Genomic DNA, 17,966 nt, shown 5'->3' with positions numbered 1-17,966 from the left:
CGCGGCACCTGATCGGCCGGCCCTCTGCTGCTATTTATGCTGCGCTTTCGCGACGCGGGAAATTCATGCAGAACAGCTGAACCTGAGATTTTTCTGCAACTCAACTTCAAGTATAAGTAATAATAATTATCAAACGTTACACTTGCCGTTACTGAGATAAAGTGGACCTAATTTTTGACAGACGGGAATTGTTTGTTTTCTTTTCTTCGAAATGAATAACGTTTGTTAAAAATATCGTATTTTAACTTTCGTAATCCAGCCGCAGCCAGCTCCAGCTCTGGCTCTAATCTACCACCAACGGCCAACCAACTCAGCTCAGCCGGTGCGGCCCCGGGTTCAGCCAAGGCATAAGCCCACAGACCAGGCAGTGGAAGAGCAAAAAGTGAATGGAAACTGAAAAATGAGTGGTGTTGTAAGTTTAAGGTCAATTCTACCCCAGAAAATGTTGATTTGAATTGAAAGAGAAAAATCAAACAAGCATGACAAGCAATGAAGCATTTAAAGGAGACTGAAGTTTAGAATTCTCTCAAGATCACACATTGACATTGTTCGTGAAAACAGAAAAATCAAGACAAAGAAATGGATCAACGAAAGTTTGAGAAAAATCGGGCAAATAATGAGAAGGTTATGAGAATTTGAATATTGCGATCACCAATGCTATAGCATGGAGATCCTCACATAGGCAATGCTACAAATATGTGTGATGTCATTTGTGTCTTGTGAACAGCTCCCCCATTTAGTATATTTTTTAATTGCATCTATATTACATCTATCAGTAGATCATGTGATCTTTCTATAGGAGGGCATGTAATACAGATTATTAAAGAATACATCGATCATGGATAAAGAGTTTGTATCACCATAAGATAAAGCAAAAAGAGACATTTTGGGGGTATTTTACAGTCCATCAAAGGGAAAGTTGTTCACATAAAAATGTGTCATGCATCCTTGTCACATTGCCAATGCCATGGGAGGATCTCCATAGCCTTAGTGATAGCAATATTCAAAGCGGATAGAATCTTATAACTGAACTCTTAACGTTAGAGTCTAGTCTCTAACTAGTTTAGGCCTCAACGTTTATGTTACTTAGGCCTAACGTTAGACTAGTCTAGATGTCTAATGTTAGATTCTAAATGTGTTAGACTAGATCTCTAACGTTAGATCTGACTAGGGGAGCGTTTCATGAAAGGACTTGTCAGACGTTTTATCTGACAAGCCCCATTTTTCCGACAGTTACCATAGGAACAGTGCTTCTCGGCCAATCAAAATCAAGAAAAGATGTCAGATCTGACAACTTGTCGGACAAAAGTGTTGGTGAAACACTCCCAGATTAACATGATCAATTGATGTATAAAGTTTCCTAAATTGCAACAGAAATTTTTCAAAGATCAAAAATATTTTCTTTCAACATTCTCACCCCTTAAAAAAGCCCAACTTGACATGACATTTGATATTTTCATTTCTGTTTTTACTAGGTCTACATGAGGATTTTTTGATAATTTGTTTGTTTTTGTTTGATTTCAGATGTATCGATGTACTCTCCCAGAATGTGATTGTGAGGAGTTCACACCAGGCAAAACACAACTAAAGACTTGTGATCGATGCAAACATGGATGGGTTGCCCATGGTAAGAAATAGTTAAAGTAATGTGGAGTAGCCAGGAGTTTTTTTGTTTGTTTAATTTTTTTTTTGGGGGGGGGTGAAGTAAAGGCTTGTGACCCGTATGGGTGACGTACTGTATCCACAATCTCAGAGACTTTTGGAAAGAATTTTTTTTGGTGTCCATTTTCAAAGACAGTTTGGGATACCTTTTTTCTTTTGTAACATTTGATGAAATGTCAATCATAAGTCTGAGGATTTTCCATAGGGGGCAAAACCGTCCGCCCCAAAAATTCGACAAGCAAAAAAAAAGTTTTCAATCAGAAAAAAAATGACAAGCAAAAAAAAAAAGATCTTCATGCTCATCAGGGGGGGGGGGGCAATAGAAGTTTTCAAGCTCGTCAGGGGGGCAAAAAGGTCTTTCAAGCTCGTCAGGGGGGATACGTCCTTTGCATGGGTCGTGGCTCGTCATGGGGGGCAGACTGCCCCCCCCCCTTAGGTACGCTAGTGTTTTAATGCAATTGTGCAATTTATTTTTGGACTGAAATGAATGAAACTGGGTGTGGATTGATTTTTGATTTCCTAAAACAGACAACATGTAGTTTGTAATTAGATCCCTGCATATTTTGTTCTTCAGGAGCAAGACTATTTTATTTTCTTGGTTTTCATATTTCCATTTCCTCACACAACAATGAGTTGTTTTTTTGATTTGTTTTTGGCAAAGTATTAATCTGTGAAAAATGGGACAGACATTTTGCCTTCTAACATAACAGGTGAAATTTTGCACAAAGTTTGAGATTTAAAAATATGTATGATTTTTCCTTTTGCAGACTTGATTACAGAGGCCCAAGCTAAAAAAGTAAGTATAGGATAAAAAACAACAAACCAATATCAACCAATTTTTTTTAGCATTATATGGTTTGAGCCAAATGAGTCCCCTGCAGTTTGATAATGTTTGAGGTCAAACTCGAGGACAACTATGTACAGCTGTTCGAAACATATTATGTGCTCCTGCTATGTCAATGTTGCATATAATCAAATATGGAGGAATGGGTGGAAAAGAGAAAAGGAAGTAGGGAGGAAAAAGGGAAGATGGTGAGGAGTTGGCATAAATGAACAGAAAGATTAGAAAAGAGAAAACTTTGAAGATTTTCAAAGGCATTTATGATGAATGTTATAAATCTTTTGACAAAGATCCGGAAGAGGGGAACCAAAGATGGCACCCCTTGCCAGAACGGAATCTGCGCCTGTGGCAACTACCAACGGCCTCCCGGTGTCTCTAAAACTTCCTGGTTGGCCGTCTGCGATAACTGCAAGCATACAGAGACGGAGCATCGCTATCCCACCAAACTGGACAAGAAGAAGAAGCATAACCTTGAAAAGGCTGCAGACTCTGCCTGTGTTGGCTGCAAAATGCAGTGCCCTGGTTTCCAGCAGTACCATGACAGGTATGAGATACTTGGGAGGCATTATAAGAAATTTGAGGACAATTGCAGGTCAAAGGCAGGTCCAGGGGTGTGAGAGTTCAGATTTTTTTTTTGGATTTTCAGCTGAATTTCAGCTTATATTTGGCTTTCCTCTGTTCAAAAATTATGGGAGCTCCTTCTATTTCACACTTTTTCAATACTCTTCAGCTTTTTTCAGATCTTTTTATTTGTGACCACTCACACCCATGTATGAAGTACTGAGTAGGCATTATAAGAAATTTGAGGTCAATTGCAGGTCAAAGTTGGGTCCCAAATCAATCATAATTTTGTAGTTCATTGCAAATTTATAATAAATTGCAGATCTGCTTTTTTCTATAGAATTACATGTATGAACTAATTTCTTATGATCTATCACATACAAATTTGTTATTAGAATTTGTAATTGATTACATATGTTTCATCGACTTGGAAAGTGGATATGGTAATGTAATGTGATGACGCAAAGCAGGGCTGTCACCAGCTGCTTTTTAATGATGGAAATTTTGTCACCTGACATCTTGCGACTGGGAATGAAGTCGGTATTCCTAGGAAACATTTGAACTATAATTTTCTTTGTCAGTAGGGAAATTAATGCTTGTCGGGCAGGTGTGATACACAGCTTTGTTATTAAAAAGCTACGAGTGCAAGTTGAAATTTAAAGTGTATCTGACTGGCACCAACTTCCATAGTGACAAGACTTGTACCAATTATGAGTGATATCTCTCTTTTATTGTTTGAAAGTCAAACAAGAAGTGCAGTATCTGTTATCATGTGAGTGGAATTTAAATTGTATCTGACCGGCTTGTCGGGCAGGTGTGATACACAGCTTTGTCATTAAAAAGCTACGAGTGCAAGTTGGAATTTAAAGTGTATCTGACCGGCACCAACTTCCATAGTGACAAGACTTGTACCAATTATGAGTGATATCTCTCTTTTATTGTTTGACAGTCAAACAAACAAGAAGTGCAGTATCTGTAATCATGTGATTGATACTCACCGGCCAGCGGATCCCTTGGATACCTTCATATCGGAAACGCTTGATGCATCTAGTAATCTCAGATGTCACTCATCAGTACCTCCACCAAATAAACCGGTAATTCAATATCAAATATTTGAGTGAGTAGATTCACCTTCAGATGTTTTCATATCTGAGATTAGGGTAGGGAATAATTTTCATTTCTTAGGGGCTGCCTTTTTTTTCCATTGCGGAAATTTTGGGGCTATTTCTTTCATTTTAAAGCTATTTCTTCCATTTTAAAGGCTACTCTTTAGGGGCAACAAGTAATTATGCAGTAAAAGCAAATAAAAATCTGCCGTAGTTCTGTCATTGATTGTATGAATAATCTTGAATATTGTTTGTGACAGATCTTGGATCGACTCTAGAAAGGATTGTCATCTCAAAGCATGCATTTTAAGGGAATTTGGGAGGTGATTTGGGCTGTCATGAGGGTGAAATCACCTGTCATCCTCGTGTAGTTCCCAAGCTTTCAGAGATGCGTGATGCATCTGGTAATTTTCATTGTCTTTCATTTTTGTCTCCACCAAATAAATTAGAAATGATCATTGTTTTAACCCTATCAAGGCCGGGGTATTTTGGGAGTTCATATGGGGGGGGCCTTCTTGGCCCCCCTTGAGATCTCGGCCGTAGACCGCGCGATCGCGCCGAAAATTGCCACATGGGTTGCCTGGGACACAATCTACAAAATTTTATAGTAATTTATTTCCTGCGAATCGCTATTAAGTGATTATGCTAATTTATGCGTAATTAGTATGCGAAATCATACTTTTTCCTCTAACTCCCTAAATAAGGCTCCAAATGTCCTAATTTTTGGTATAGAAACTCTTTGAGGCGTTCTTAGCAAGTGTACATGAAAAAAATTGCGATATCAAATCATTTTCTTATGTATTATATTGTTTTTTGCAATTTCTTATGTATTTCCTTGTTTTTTGACCTTTTGTTTTTCATTGTTTTTTCAATGAAATTTGTTTGGGACTCTTCTGAGATCTAAAAAGCATAAAATAAATACATTTAGATCAGCAAAACTAAAAATAATCATACATTTATGAATTTTGGTTGAAAACACAATTTGCATTGACTTTGTACACAAAACCACGTTTATGAGCAATTTTTGGTCTGACATGCACTTACATAATGTTGCGTAATTTTGGAACCACATACCCGGGTGACGCAAAATTGGTCTCAAAAGTTGCGCAAGACTTGAAAGTAAAAAGTCAGCGAGCGGCGCGGTCAAAACATTTCGCGCGGTGAAAATATCGCACAATTTGTTGAGGGGGGGCCTCCGAGGCCCCCCGCCTAGATAGGGTTAAGGCTGTAATGTTTTTATAATTAACTGAGTATTACTTCTAGTTTTACTTCATGACTGAATATCAGAGTTTCGTATAATAAAGCTTAGCAGTTGATTGTGGGGCTGCTTTCTATATTACTGATTGCATTGATTATTGTGTATGATTAATCATAACAATCGACCTCTTGATCAATTGCAAAGCTTTATGTTACGGGGTCCTGTTCACCATCACAACCATCTCAAACTTATTTAACCTCAGGTGAGCTCTGTTGGACGGGAAAGCAACGTTGATGATGATACCTTTCTCAATGCTTGGTTGGAGCCCACCAACATCGACCATGATGAGGATGTTCCGTTTTTAGAGCCCAATGTCTGCCTATGCAAAGGGTTCTGCTTTGATGACATGGCCAGAATCTGCAACCAATATTTTGGATTCACGTGAGTAATCTACAAATCAATCTGTACTCAGAATTAATTCACAAACACCATAAGCATTTGCCCAAGACTTTGTTTTTGGATTGTCTGCCTGTCCTTTTTCTAATTTTTTTTTCTCACAATAGCTAACCTAAAGTAAAGAACAATTTGATGGATCCATTTTAAATTTGGTCCTGGTATGCGCATAGGTGTGATAATGACCTGGAGCCCGTTGCAGAAAGAGTTGCAATCAAACGCATCTTTAAAAATCATGCGCAACTCCATTTTCAACCAGTCAACAGTGCGCATTTTGGACTTGCGATGGATTTTTTGACTTGCGTTTAAACGCAACTCTTTCTGCAACGGGCCCCTGATCAGTTTGGGGGTATCTAGGTCAATGGCCACAGATGTCATTCTTGAAGTAATTAAATAACTGTTCAAGGGTCTGGTTGCAAATTTGACTCATGTCACATTTTGACTATGATCTGGGCTCAGTAACACAAAGGTTTGCAATGAATTGCAAATATGAAAGAAGCTAAATGATTGGTCCATGGTCAGTATTTTAAACCTAATGCGCGTGTAACTTTGATCTTGATTGGTCAGTTCATTTAGCGATTGATCGGTAATCTTTGTGTTACGGAGCCTTGATTAGATTTTGGGGTGATTAGGTCAAAGGTCACTCAGCTGTTACATTGAAATACCTTGTTTTCGTGATAACTTAGAACCCCCCCAAAAAAAAAATAATAATAGAATTGTACTTTAGATGCAACAACTCGCCCTTTTGATGAATTGTTTACTCTTACAACTTCTATAGGGAAGCAGTAGTGGCTCCTCACATTCCAAACTTAGCCTGTCAAAGTTGCTCCCATGCTCTCAAATATCACCGCCATCACACTGATAAGGAACAAGAACAGGTAACTATATTCATACATTTTCTTATCTGTTCCTTATTTGCTTTATTGTTCCATAGATATTTTCAGGTGCTATCTCTTTCCTTTTGCAACAAATTTTACTCAAATGAACAAAAAGTTCTGCAGATCTTGTGGAAAATGCATTTTTTTTCTTCATTCATTGAGTTTGCAAGAGTCAGTAACCCGAGGGATATTTTATTGATGTTATCTGTAGGCCTATAGACAGGCGGCTGCCATGGACAGTTTGTATGTAAACCCAATGGATTTGGTGTTGGCATGTGGCTGCATGATATAGCAACCAACTGTGGTACAGAGAGGCCAAGCAAGATTTTGTGGTTAATATTTTGTACCATTTTCCTCAAATTGGTGTACTACATATGCCTTTTCTAGGAAATGTATTATATGCCATTTACCACCACAAATAATGCATAAGTTAGCCTATCAGCTTTGAAACATATACCAAGGAATTTGTTATTCATTTGGTTGTGTAGTCTTAAGAGTGTGTCTTTTTCTTGCAGCTGGATTCTCGAAAAGTAAGCAACTTGACAATGGTGGGTGTGGTCAATGTCATGGCAACCAGCATCCCAGGTTACCATAGAAACATTGGAATCAGTCTTCAGAATGGTGGTACCAAGAATAGTTGTAAGGTAAATATAGAAAACTATGTGTCACAAATACGAAGTACTAAAGATTCAATTCTAATGCATTTTATGCTTTTGTTGTTGTAATTTTCAACTTTCCAAAGCAGGATTGAAATAATCTGTACTTTGTAAAGTGCACCATCTTTGATATATTGCAATTTGTTGGTTGTTTTCCAATACCAGTTAATACCTGCATCTACAAGAACTTTCATTGTAAAAGAACCTCCACAAGAACACTGTTATAATACCTTTGCAATGATACCATAGATATCAGAGGCTCAATCATTAATATGATGGAATGTGTCGGTTGTTTTCTTCCCCTCACCTAAGCTGATGCTTGCGACAACAAGACTTTGCGATACGAATGATCCCCATAAGAACACCATAAACATAAGCAGTTCAACCTTTGCAATCCACGGTCATCACCATCATTATCATGGGCATGTAGGATCCGTGTCCAGTGTTGGGGATATTGATGATAGCGATGAGGAGAAGGAGAACGAGTCTCATCAGGCCACGACGGGAGGGAAGAAACGCGGGAGGAAGATGTCGCGGTTGGTAGGCGACGTTAAAAAGAAGATAAAGAGGAGAAGGCTAGGAAGCAAAAGTTCCCATGTTTCAGAAAGGTGAAATATTAAAATTCAAAATATTTTTTAAAAATTTATAAAAAAATCTTGGCTTTGATTCCATGTTACTTTACTAGGGTTTAAAAGTTTAGATAAAAGTGATTATATTTGCAGCTTATTGTTGGAGCTAATAGGTTATCTTTCTTTCTCTTCTTTCTTATTGTGATTCTGATGGTTTAGAAGATGGGGATCCTAGTCCTGCTGTCCTGGTAAATTATAAGGTTGTAATATATTTCACCCAGTGACATAATGAGTTTTGGAAGGGGAAGGGGAAATTTTAAACAATTTGGAGTGAACAAGATATCTGACTTTAATATGAAAATATCACTTTGTTACGCATTTCAACATGAACTCCAGATAATTATTTCATATTGTGCCATATTTCCTTTTTAAAATTTCTTTCTCTTTCTTTCCTCTCTCTCTCTCTCTCTTGGTTTAGGAACGGGGGGGGGTGCAACAGCCCCCAAGTACCCCCTTACCATTGGTTAGTCAACCTATACTCAGAGCTAATAGATCACTGTTCTTTCTCTTATTTCTAGCAGTGATGTGAATAACATTGATCATATAAAGATCCCATTACAGTGCGATGTCACATTTTCTTGGTGGACAAGTTAGTGATGTCATGGCAACTCATCCCAAGAGACAAATCACTTTTATTTCTCTTGTAACAGTGATGCTGATGGTTTAGATGATGAGGATCCTAGCGGAAGGATGTCCCGCTCTCTTGGTAGACTAGGTAGCGATGTCATTGCCACCTTTCCACAGGGTTCACAGGTTACTGCGCTTTCTTGGTCACATCAAGCAAATGGTAAGATACTGAAGGAGGTCTACTGAAAATACATGTAATTCATTGCAACAACATAGAAAACATGCAAAACTGGGAATGGGTTTGAATAATTATCAGGGAATTTTTAAACTTCATGAGGGAAAAATCAGGGGATTTTGTTTTCTTGAAACCCTTGGGAACCCTGCAGTTTGGTTTGCAATTATCATGTTTTTTATGCAATGATGCGCAGTTTTGAATTCTTGGTACATCGTAGCTCCTTTTTGTCCTCCTTTTTCTTCCTTGTTAGAACCGACACTTGCTATCTGTACAGACGACAGGACCTTGAAAATCCAAAGCCCAGACGAATCAGTGGAAGTGAAGTTCCCAGAGAATACAGGTCTTTGCAAATGGTAATATATCAGTATAGTTTTCTACAATCAGGCAATGCATTAAAGGGGAAGTCAATCCTGGACTCAAGGCAGGAAAATAACAAATGTATTAATAACAAAAACCTATAAAAAAATAAAGATGACTATGAATTTCTAAAATTTTTATTTTGTGGTATCATATGTGAGCAGCTGCCTCATGCATCATGTATGAGTTCCAAAATTTTACCTTTTTTATAGGCACGTGATAAATAAAATTACTTTTCTTCCAGAACCATGTGTGAAATAATGAAAATGGTGCGTTTTTTTTCTTCTAATTTTTCTGTTTTTATTAACATAACTTTGTTACATTTGTAGATATTTTCATGCAGTATTACTAACCCTCTGTCCCTCTGCATTTTGAGAAGACTGCATATGGATATTCAAATATTTTGTTGCCTCTCAGTATTATTTTCCTCTTTCTATTTTCCTAGTTTATTTTCCTTTTTTTAAATTTTCCTTTGCAGCATATCATGGTTCCATTCAGGAAAATCTCTCATCACAGGACATGTATGTGGTCTGTCCCTCATGTGGAAACTGTCACATTCCCCCAGATCAGGATTGGAGTGTTCTGTCATTACACAGAATGGATCCAGGTCTAGGGTCACTTCCATTTGTATATCAGGGGACGACAGGTAATTTTGGAGGATTGGCTGCATTATTGTTGGACTGGAAGGCAATTTTATTTGCATTCTTGCATCACTTATTCTCACTGCAAAATGTTATTACCCATAAAAGATATGTTTAATTTTGATACAAGTTAGAATTCCTATTTCTTATCTCAAATCCAAAAAAATATAACTAAATTTCTAATAACTAAATTTTTTTGTGTGGATTATCCTTAAACCTTCACTAATATGACTGATTAACCTAGACATAAAAATGTTTCCTAGGTAATTGGTTATATACCAGCTTGGCGTTTACCAGCAAAACGCTGTCCTGCTGAATTCCTTCGGGAGTTACCAGAAACAGAAATATTTTTATTATTTTTCTGCTTGTTGACAATTAAATTTTTGTCAAGGTGAATTTCCCCTTTAATTACAGTAAGCCTTGTAATCTCTATCTTCTCTTCCTCTAGGTACATAGCGTTGGGTCACCAGAACAGTGAAGTGCTTATATTTGACACCAAGAAGGGTCTTGAAAGCTCTTCCAATGACCGTGGATCCTCCCCTCCGAACCCTCGGCTCTTATCCACATGTTCTATCCTGTATGGTGCTGTTCTATGTATGGCTTGGCATCCCTCCAAATTGTGAGTGTTTCACGAATGGATGAATGGTGATTGCAGACATGGTGTTTTTTTTTTCTTGAAACAAAGTGATGATGAGTTGGAAAGAAGTTGAAAAGATTGCGTAAAAATATTTTTCAAAGAAGAAAAGGATGTAGATACATGTAGATGGCAATTTGAATTGTGCTTTAGTTACAATTTATGAAAGTTTTGTTGTTTGAAAGGGATGTAAGAAGAAGACTTGATGATGCTTTTTTCAAATCTTATTGATATTGTTTTCAGGAAGAATAATTTGTGAGGTCGGACTGTACAAATAAAATAAAAGATTATGGTTGAAATGTGTATGGTGATTGATTGGAAATTTGAATAAGCATGGTGTGCCAGCCTGGTGTTGGGTCTTTCACCAAGGAATAGTAATACACAATATTACACATAATTATCTGTGTTGGGGATCTTCAGTGTACAATTTACAGCTTAGACTTCATGATTTCAAAAAGTTATGTCTAAGTTATGTCTACCAGATCTAGATCTCAAATGACAATGACTTTAAATGTTTTGTCATAAAATTAATGTTCCCTGCACCTACATTCCTCTACCTTGAAAGTCATAATAAAGATCACAAAATAAATACCTACTACCCCAAAACTTCCTTTCTAATCCTAGTTCCATTGTTGTCTTTGTCAGAATACTAGTAGCAGGTGGTGAAGATGACCTTGTCACCGTCTTTCACATGAAGAAACCAGCTTCACAGACTTCAAGGGGAACTCTCAAATACTTCTGTAAGTCAAGCTTTTAATCGGCTAATGGAGTGTTGCAAGAAAATCGCAAGCGATTGCAAGTCACTTTTAGGTCTCCAAATCAATCATAATTTTTGTCTTGCAAATAATGGCAAATTTGCAACTGTTTGCTGGTCTGCTTCATGTATCAGCAAGTATAGATAGATTTTCTTTTAATAGTTAAAGCTGATCTATCTTTTGTAAATTTGCAACTGTTTGCAAATATTTTCTTGCAACGCCCCTAAGTTGATGACAAGTCATGGAAGATTTTAATCTTACTACTTAACACTAATATAAATCGTGGAAACATGTTTATTTCCCAATATAATATGGGTTGTTTCTATTGTGAATATATTTATTGTATAAGTTAGATATTCTCCCTGGTAGTTATAACCTTCCCAATTCATTGATATAAATCGCTTCATCTCGTCATGTAATATTTACTCATTTGAGATGGAAATAACTTTGAATTTTCTAAGCATTCCCTGATGAGCAGTATAAAGTCACTTTAATCTTATTTCTTTTCTTTTTTTTCTATATTTCATCAATCATGGTATTTATTAGCATCAAAGCTTTTTATCCTCCTCATATCTTTATTGTGATGAATAAAAGTTTCGTTAATGAAGAGCATGGTTTGAAATTTTAAGTAAATGCAAGACTTGATATCATAGCAAAGTTCCAAATCAGCTTTAAATTGTTGCTGACGGTACAATGTGATATCACTTTCATACCCAATCTAGGAGGGTTCAGTGAATTTAATCAGGAATATGACATTCTGAACAGAATGACAGTTGTGACTTTTATTTCTATTTTTTTTCTTGAATAATATTGTATTTTCTGTCATTAGTGTATATTATATTAAAAAGAATGACAGTTGTGACTTTTATTTTTATTTTTCTCTCGAGTAATTTTGTATTTTTCTGTCATTGGTGTATATAATTATATTAACTGCCTAAATAACATTGGAATTGCAAGTTGAATATAATGCTTACATTACCAGTGATATAATTTTATGTATTTTTAGTATATGATAGGGAAGTCAACGTGATTGTATACATTTAAGATCATTACCTCTTTATGAGTGAATGTGTATTATCAGTTGAAAATCCAGAACTCGATTGAAAAATGATCTTATGATCTGTCTGAAGTCTTCTATCTTCTTTCAAATTTTCAGTCACCAGATCACCTAGAAGGCCTACAAAGAAAGGATTTCATCAATGTGCTGTTCTTAAAGGTAACCATATGTATGTCCAGGGGCGCGTAACACAAAGCTTACCTATGATCGTTCAACATTTTTCTACCAATACCATGGATTCCATTGACTGCAATGTACAATTAATCGTAGAAATCTAGCATACGATTAATCGCTAACCTTTGTGTTATGGGACCCAGAGTATCATAATTTCTTATTATTTATTCTTTCTAGTATTCCTTAAATTAAGTTCAGGTTACTTTCCAGTAGTCTATTATTTTTGGAACACAGAAATCTGTTCGACTTTAGAAGATGTATATAATTATTATTTTTCTTATTATTATCTTTATTATTATTGTTGTTGTTATTTATTTTACATAATCAAACATATAAAGAACATATATATGAAATAGAATAATGAGAGTCACATTGACATATGCATTATCTGGAATTCAAAAAAGTTGCTTCCACTTAGACAAATATTCAGCTTATTCAAGGTTATCTGACCCCCATATATGCAGGACCTTTTTTTTAATGATTTATCTCTGCTTTGTGCTTCATGTGAAAAGGTGTAATGCTCTCAACTGATCATGGCTTGTATAGTTCATGGAGGGAAGAATGAATGGAGGAAAATTAGGGTTGAATGTACAAGAAAGTGGATGATCTTATGGAATTGCCCCCTTGTGACTTTCTGAGATCCAACTCCCAACTCTAAAATTCTCTTTTCTGCAGAGATCTTAGGTCATGCTTTGGATTTTTTTCTCTTCTTTTTGCAAACTCTGCTTTCCTTAATAATAATGCAGGATTGATTGTCATTTTGTCACATTAGTTTAGGACTTGTGCAAAAAAACTGAATCAGAAACTTATTTATTATGATTACTTGATATTATTATACTAATGTGACCAGAAGTGACCAGAGATAGTGATTGATTATTGTACTAAATTCTAAGGATATCTATACATGTTTTTGTTCAGGTTTTGTTTTGCTCTTTTATTGTTTATTGATTGTTTTCTGATTTAATTATAACAATTTCTGTTATTACTTTTCCTGTTTTTGGACTGTTGGTGTTTTCTTATTTTTTGCTTTCTGATTTATATTGCAATAAATATATTGCAATTATATCTCAATTCTGATTTATATTGAAATTAAATCTCTTACCCAATGCAGGGCACAAGTCCTTTGTGGGAGCCATTGCATTCTCTCATTCTGGCGCTTACTTAGTCTCGGCTGGGTGGGACGGACAGCTCCTCATCTGGAATGTCTCCGACATCGACGATGCCATCGAGAGCGAGGACATCAACATTGAGATCGTCTGCTCTTCTGGTTTTGTGATGGGGAGGTCATCCAGGAGTCAGAGTTTGAACTTAGTGTCACGACCGTTTGTGCCGGAGGATATTGTGGTGTTTGCCTCCAAAGCTGTGGTGCTGTACAGGACCAGTGTGAATAGGGTCAGCCTTGCGATGTACGAAATACCAAAGAAGTATTCAGAAATAGCTCCCACATGATTGAACTGCACAATGGCCATATAAATGTCAAGTTTAGAAGAGAGATCATAGGAAAAATCTCAAGGTAAATTGGTGTTATTTCCTTTTTCATTTTTCATGATTTGGGGCAATCTATTACACAAGGCCATTTTTCACTTGTTTTCGCAATATGTAAAATGAGAGTCTTCAGGGGAGAGGAGACTGTAGTTTCACTGGTATGTGAAGGAAAGTTAGAGTAAAACCTGTATGGAGGGACCCCATTTACAGTGTCCCCATTATATCTTACAATAAGACTTACATTATTGATAATACTATCAATACTGTAAAAGGAGAAAGTGAACAAAAACAAAAATGTCAACCTGGCTATTCCTATTAAAGTCAAATTAGTTGTAAAATTTTACAAAGAGTGTTTAATTCATGGTTGAATGAATTGTGATAATATCAGAAATCGACATAATCCATGATTATGTTCCATGGTGCAACTGATACCTCTTTTGGGAATATGGGTCTGTATGTTAACACTTTATATTCAGAGTATCATTGTACTACATTAGTACATTATTTTTTTATTAAAAAATAGTCTGATTGATTTTAGGCCTGTATGTTTACACTTTATAATCAGAGTATCATGTTTTACAAACAGAATAAAGAGATTTTTTTTTTTTTGGGGGGGGGGCTAGTTCCATGATAAAATAATCCTGTATACTTTTTAAAGGAAAGTCCAATGTTAGACTTGGAATGCTGTCAGTTCTGGGGGTTGATTTCTGACATTTTTCCACAATTCCCATTATATAGAGTTAAGTGCATCCAGCATATTTGGTGGAATAACCAACAGTAATGAGATTTGAAACTTGGTTTACTCTTGTGGTTATTGTTGAAATGTAATATGTGCATCTTGCTTCAGTGGAATTACGAATGAGTTTATGTATCTGATTTTTGAAATGTCGTGAGTAAACGTCAAACTAGTATCCATGTTTGGAGGTAGAATATTTGCTTTAGATTATTTGTTTCATGTGAAGAATGCAGACATGCCAAGCGTGAGACTTCCGGATTAGGAGCTCTTGCTCATCCCTCAAATCTCTTTCTCAAGCATGTATTACAGCCTATCCCCATATATATTTTACATAATACCTTTGATCTTACACTGAATCACAAAAAATCTTTCCCGTATTAGGGTCCCGTAACTCAAAGGTTAGCGATTGATCGCACACTTGATTTTCACGATTGATTGTACATCGTAGTCAATGGAATCAATCGTAGACAAATGTTCTACGACTATTGCTAAGTTTTTTGTTGCGGGCCCCATGGTCTTTGAATTTGGCATCTCTGAGAATATTCAAGATAAGTGCAATATGCTGGATGCTTCAAAATAAGAGAAACAAAAAACACATTTTCAAATGATAAAATACACTCAGCAAAAAAAGTTCTTGGACACTTAAAAAAGTTTAAATATTCCATATAGATATGTGATTAAAGGCAAATTATTGTATGTCAACATAACCAGACAATATTCCTCTTCCAGTATGACATGACATTTTCATGTGAACAGTCATGCATGAGTGGTTAAATGCTTTAAACAATAGCAATGTCAGTAAAAGAAAATTGCAGAAATGGACCATTAAAATGCTAATGATCATGGCCATCCTGTAGGCATACATTCAGCAATTTCAACATGCGTTTATCATTTGCATTGAATGCTATAGGGATGCATCACGAGATGCATAATGAGATGGATCATTTGGACACTCACTTTCAAGTTGAAGATTTCCAACCAAGAGCATGCAAGAGCAATAGGAACCGAATGTTGCAGTCTGGGCAGTCATTTAGACAAGTGGCTCGATATTTCTACGTGTCACCAACAACAATTTCAAATTTGAACCAGCGGTATTTGGCTACTAATGAAGTTAGAGACCGTCCTAGGAGTGGTCGACTTAGGGCCACCACCGCTGCAGTAGATAGGAGGATAAGGATAATTTTCTTTTGCTTATGCCAAGATACTGAAATTTGACATTTTGTTCATCGACTTAACTTTGACTTAAAATTCCAGTGGAATAGTGATGCATCCAAGGTGGATAACTGACTTCACTATTAAAGTGGTATTTGACTTTAAGTTTGCTTTTATCGTTGAATGGATATTTATGCCACACAAACTTTCACAACTGAAAGAATGACTGATCGTTTGCTAGCAATTTTCTTGTACTGACATTGCTATTGTTTAATGCCTGTAACCAGCCATGCACTGACTGATCCATTTCTTGCAATTTTCATTTACTGACATTGCTATTGTTTAAAGCACTTAACCATCCATGCATGACCGTTCAAATGAAAATGTCATGTCATACTGGAAGAGGAATATTGTCTGGTCACGTTGACATACAATAATTTGCCTTTAATCAAATATCTATATGGAATATTTTAACTTTTATAAGTGTCCAAGAACTTTTTTTGCTGAGTGTATATATAATTTAAATAAAATGAAAATCAAAATTACGTACACTGCAACTTAAAACTTATCAACAGTTATATGTTTCTTGATTATGGAAGTGGAACCATCCGTCACTGAACATCATTGTTATAAAAAAATATTTTTCAAACTTGATATAGGTTGATGTACATTTAAAAGAATGAACCTAGAAAATAAAAGAATAAGATCAAAAACTCTCTGCACTTGTTTCTTTATTGTCTTAATCTAAAATAAAAAAATAACCTCTTGTAGGCTATGTTTTAAAACTCAGGTGAATTGGTTGATATAATTTAAGTCGGTGGACTTTGAAATTACCCAAACAGTAATTTGATTTAAATGAGACCAAAAAAAAATGAAACAAGCAAAGCACTGAAATTTTTTGATATTGGATGTAAAAAAAAAGAAGTTATGAGATTCTCACTTATTTTCACAAAATTTATCATAGGCGGTGTAAAGAAAGGAAAGAAAAATATCCAATTACTATTTTTGTGGTATTTTATCATCTAAGATATGATTTTTTTTTAATTAGATAGTGCATATTTGATATCGATTTGCACATCACCTTTCTTATGCAAAAAACTGTGTCATGAAAATAAGCAACACTTTAAACCTATCTAGGCCGGGGTATTTTGGGAGTTCCTATTGCCGGGGGGGGGGGGCCTAGGAGGCCCCCCCTAAGATCTCGGCCGTCGACCGCGCGATCGCGCCGAAAATTGGCACGCGGGTTGCCTGGGACATAATCTACAAGATTGTATAGTGATTTATTTCATGCGAACCGCTATTAAGTGATTATGCTAATTTATGCGTAATTAGTATGCAAAATCATACTTTTTCCTCTAACTCCCTAAATAAAGCTCCAAATGTACTAATTTTTGGTATAGAAACTCTTTGTGGTGTCCTTAGCAAGTGTACATGAAAAAAAATGTGATATCAAATCATTTTCTTATGTATTATATTGTTTTTTGCAATTTCTTATGTATTTCTTTGTTTTTTGACCTTTTGTTTTTCATTGTTTTTTCAATGAAATTTGTTGGGGACTCTTCTGTGATCATAAAAAGCATAAAATGAATACATTTAGACTAGCAAAACTAAAAATAATCATACATTTATGAATTTTGGTTGAAAACACAATTTGCATTGACTTTGTACACGAAATCACGTTTTTGAGCCATTTTCGGTCTGACATGCACTTACTCAATGTTACGTAATTTCGGAACCACGTACCCGGGTGACGCAAAATTGGTCTCAAAAGTTGCGCAAGACTTGAAAGTAAAAAGTCAGCGAGTGGCGCGGTCAAAAAATTTCGCACTGCGAAAATATCGCGCGATTCGTTGAGGGGGGGCCTCCGAGGCCCCCCCCCCGGCCTAGATAGGGTTAAAGTAAAACTTTTTTTTTTACTCCAGGGGCCCATTTCATATGGAGTTACAACTATGGTAACCTTAAGATTATCACAACTACCATGGAAACCTTGATTGTTATTGGCCCTGTTGTCAATATAGTTGTCAAAATGGCAGTGACAACAGTTGTAGTGTAAGTCCTTTGTGAAGCAGGTCCCAGATTCAAATTGATTTTACCTGTTGGATTTATCTCTATTCATCTAGTCAACTTGGGTGAAGTTTGATTTGCCTTTTTCCCCCCACCATAAAATGCACCCTTGGACCACCATCCCC

At 36.1% G+C, this 17,966-nt stretch overlaps 1 protein-coding gene across 3 annotated transcripts; it reads left to right on the top strand.

Annotated features, from left to right (window-relative positions):
• Nucleotides 1-48: 48 nt before the first annotated feature.
• Nucleotides 49-15,091, top strand: LOC121415914. Of its 3 annotated transcripts, none has more exons than XM_041609305.1 (16): nt 49-412; nt 1,525-1,627; nt 2,430-2,458; nt 2,794-3,047; nt 4,014-4,158; nt 5,631-5,809; nt 6,600-6,699; nt 7,215-7,343; nt 7,668-7,963; nt 8,635-8,771; nt 9,037-9,139; nt 9,622-9,789; nt 10,233-10,403; nt 11,064-11,158; nt 12,330-12,389; nt 13,516-15,091. In XM_041609305.1, the coding sequence occupies exons 1-16, from the start codon at nt 401-403 to the stop codon at nt 13,851-13,853; spliced, it is 2,319 nt and encodes a 772-aa protein (XP_041465239.1). In that variant the 5' UTR covers nt 49-400; the 3' UTR covers nt 13,854-15,091. The 3 variants fall into 3 exon arrangements, with proteins under 3 accessions (XP_041465239.1, XP_041465240.1, XP_041465241.1); XM_041609306.1 differs by having other exon boundaries at nt 341-423; XM_041609307.1 differs by lacking the exons at nt 49-412; nt 2,430-2,458.
• Nucleotides 15,092-17,966: the final 2,875 nt, after the last annotated feature.

Source organism: Lytechinus variegatus, chromosome 5, assembly GCF_018143015.1.
Source record: "Lytechinus variegatus isolate NC3 chromosome 5, Lvar_3.0, whole genome shotgun sequence".
Lineage (NCBI taxonomy): Eukaryota > Metazoa > Echinodermata > Echinoidea > Temnopleuroida > Toxopneustidae > Lytechinus > Lytechinus variegatus.
This window is presented reverse-complemented; position numbering and strand designations above follow the sequence as displayed.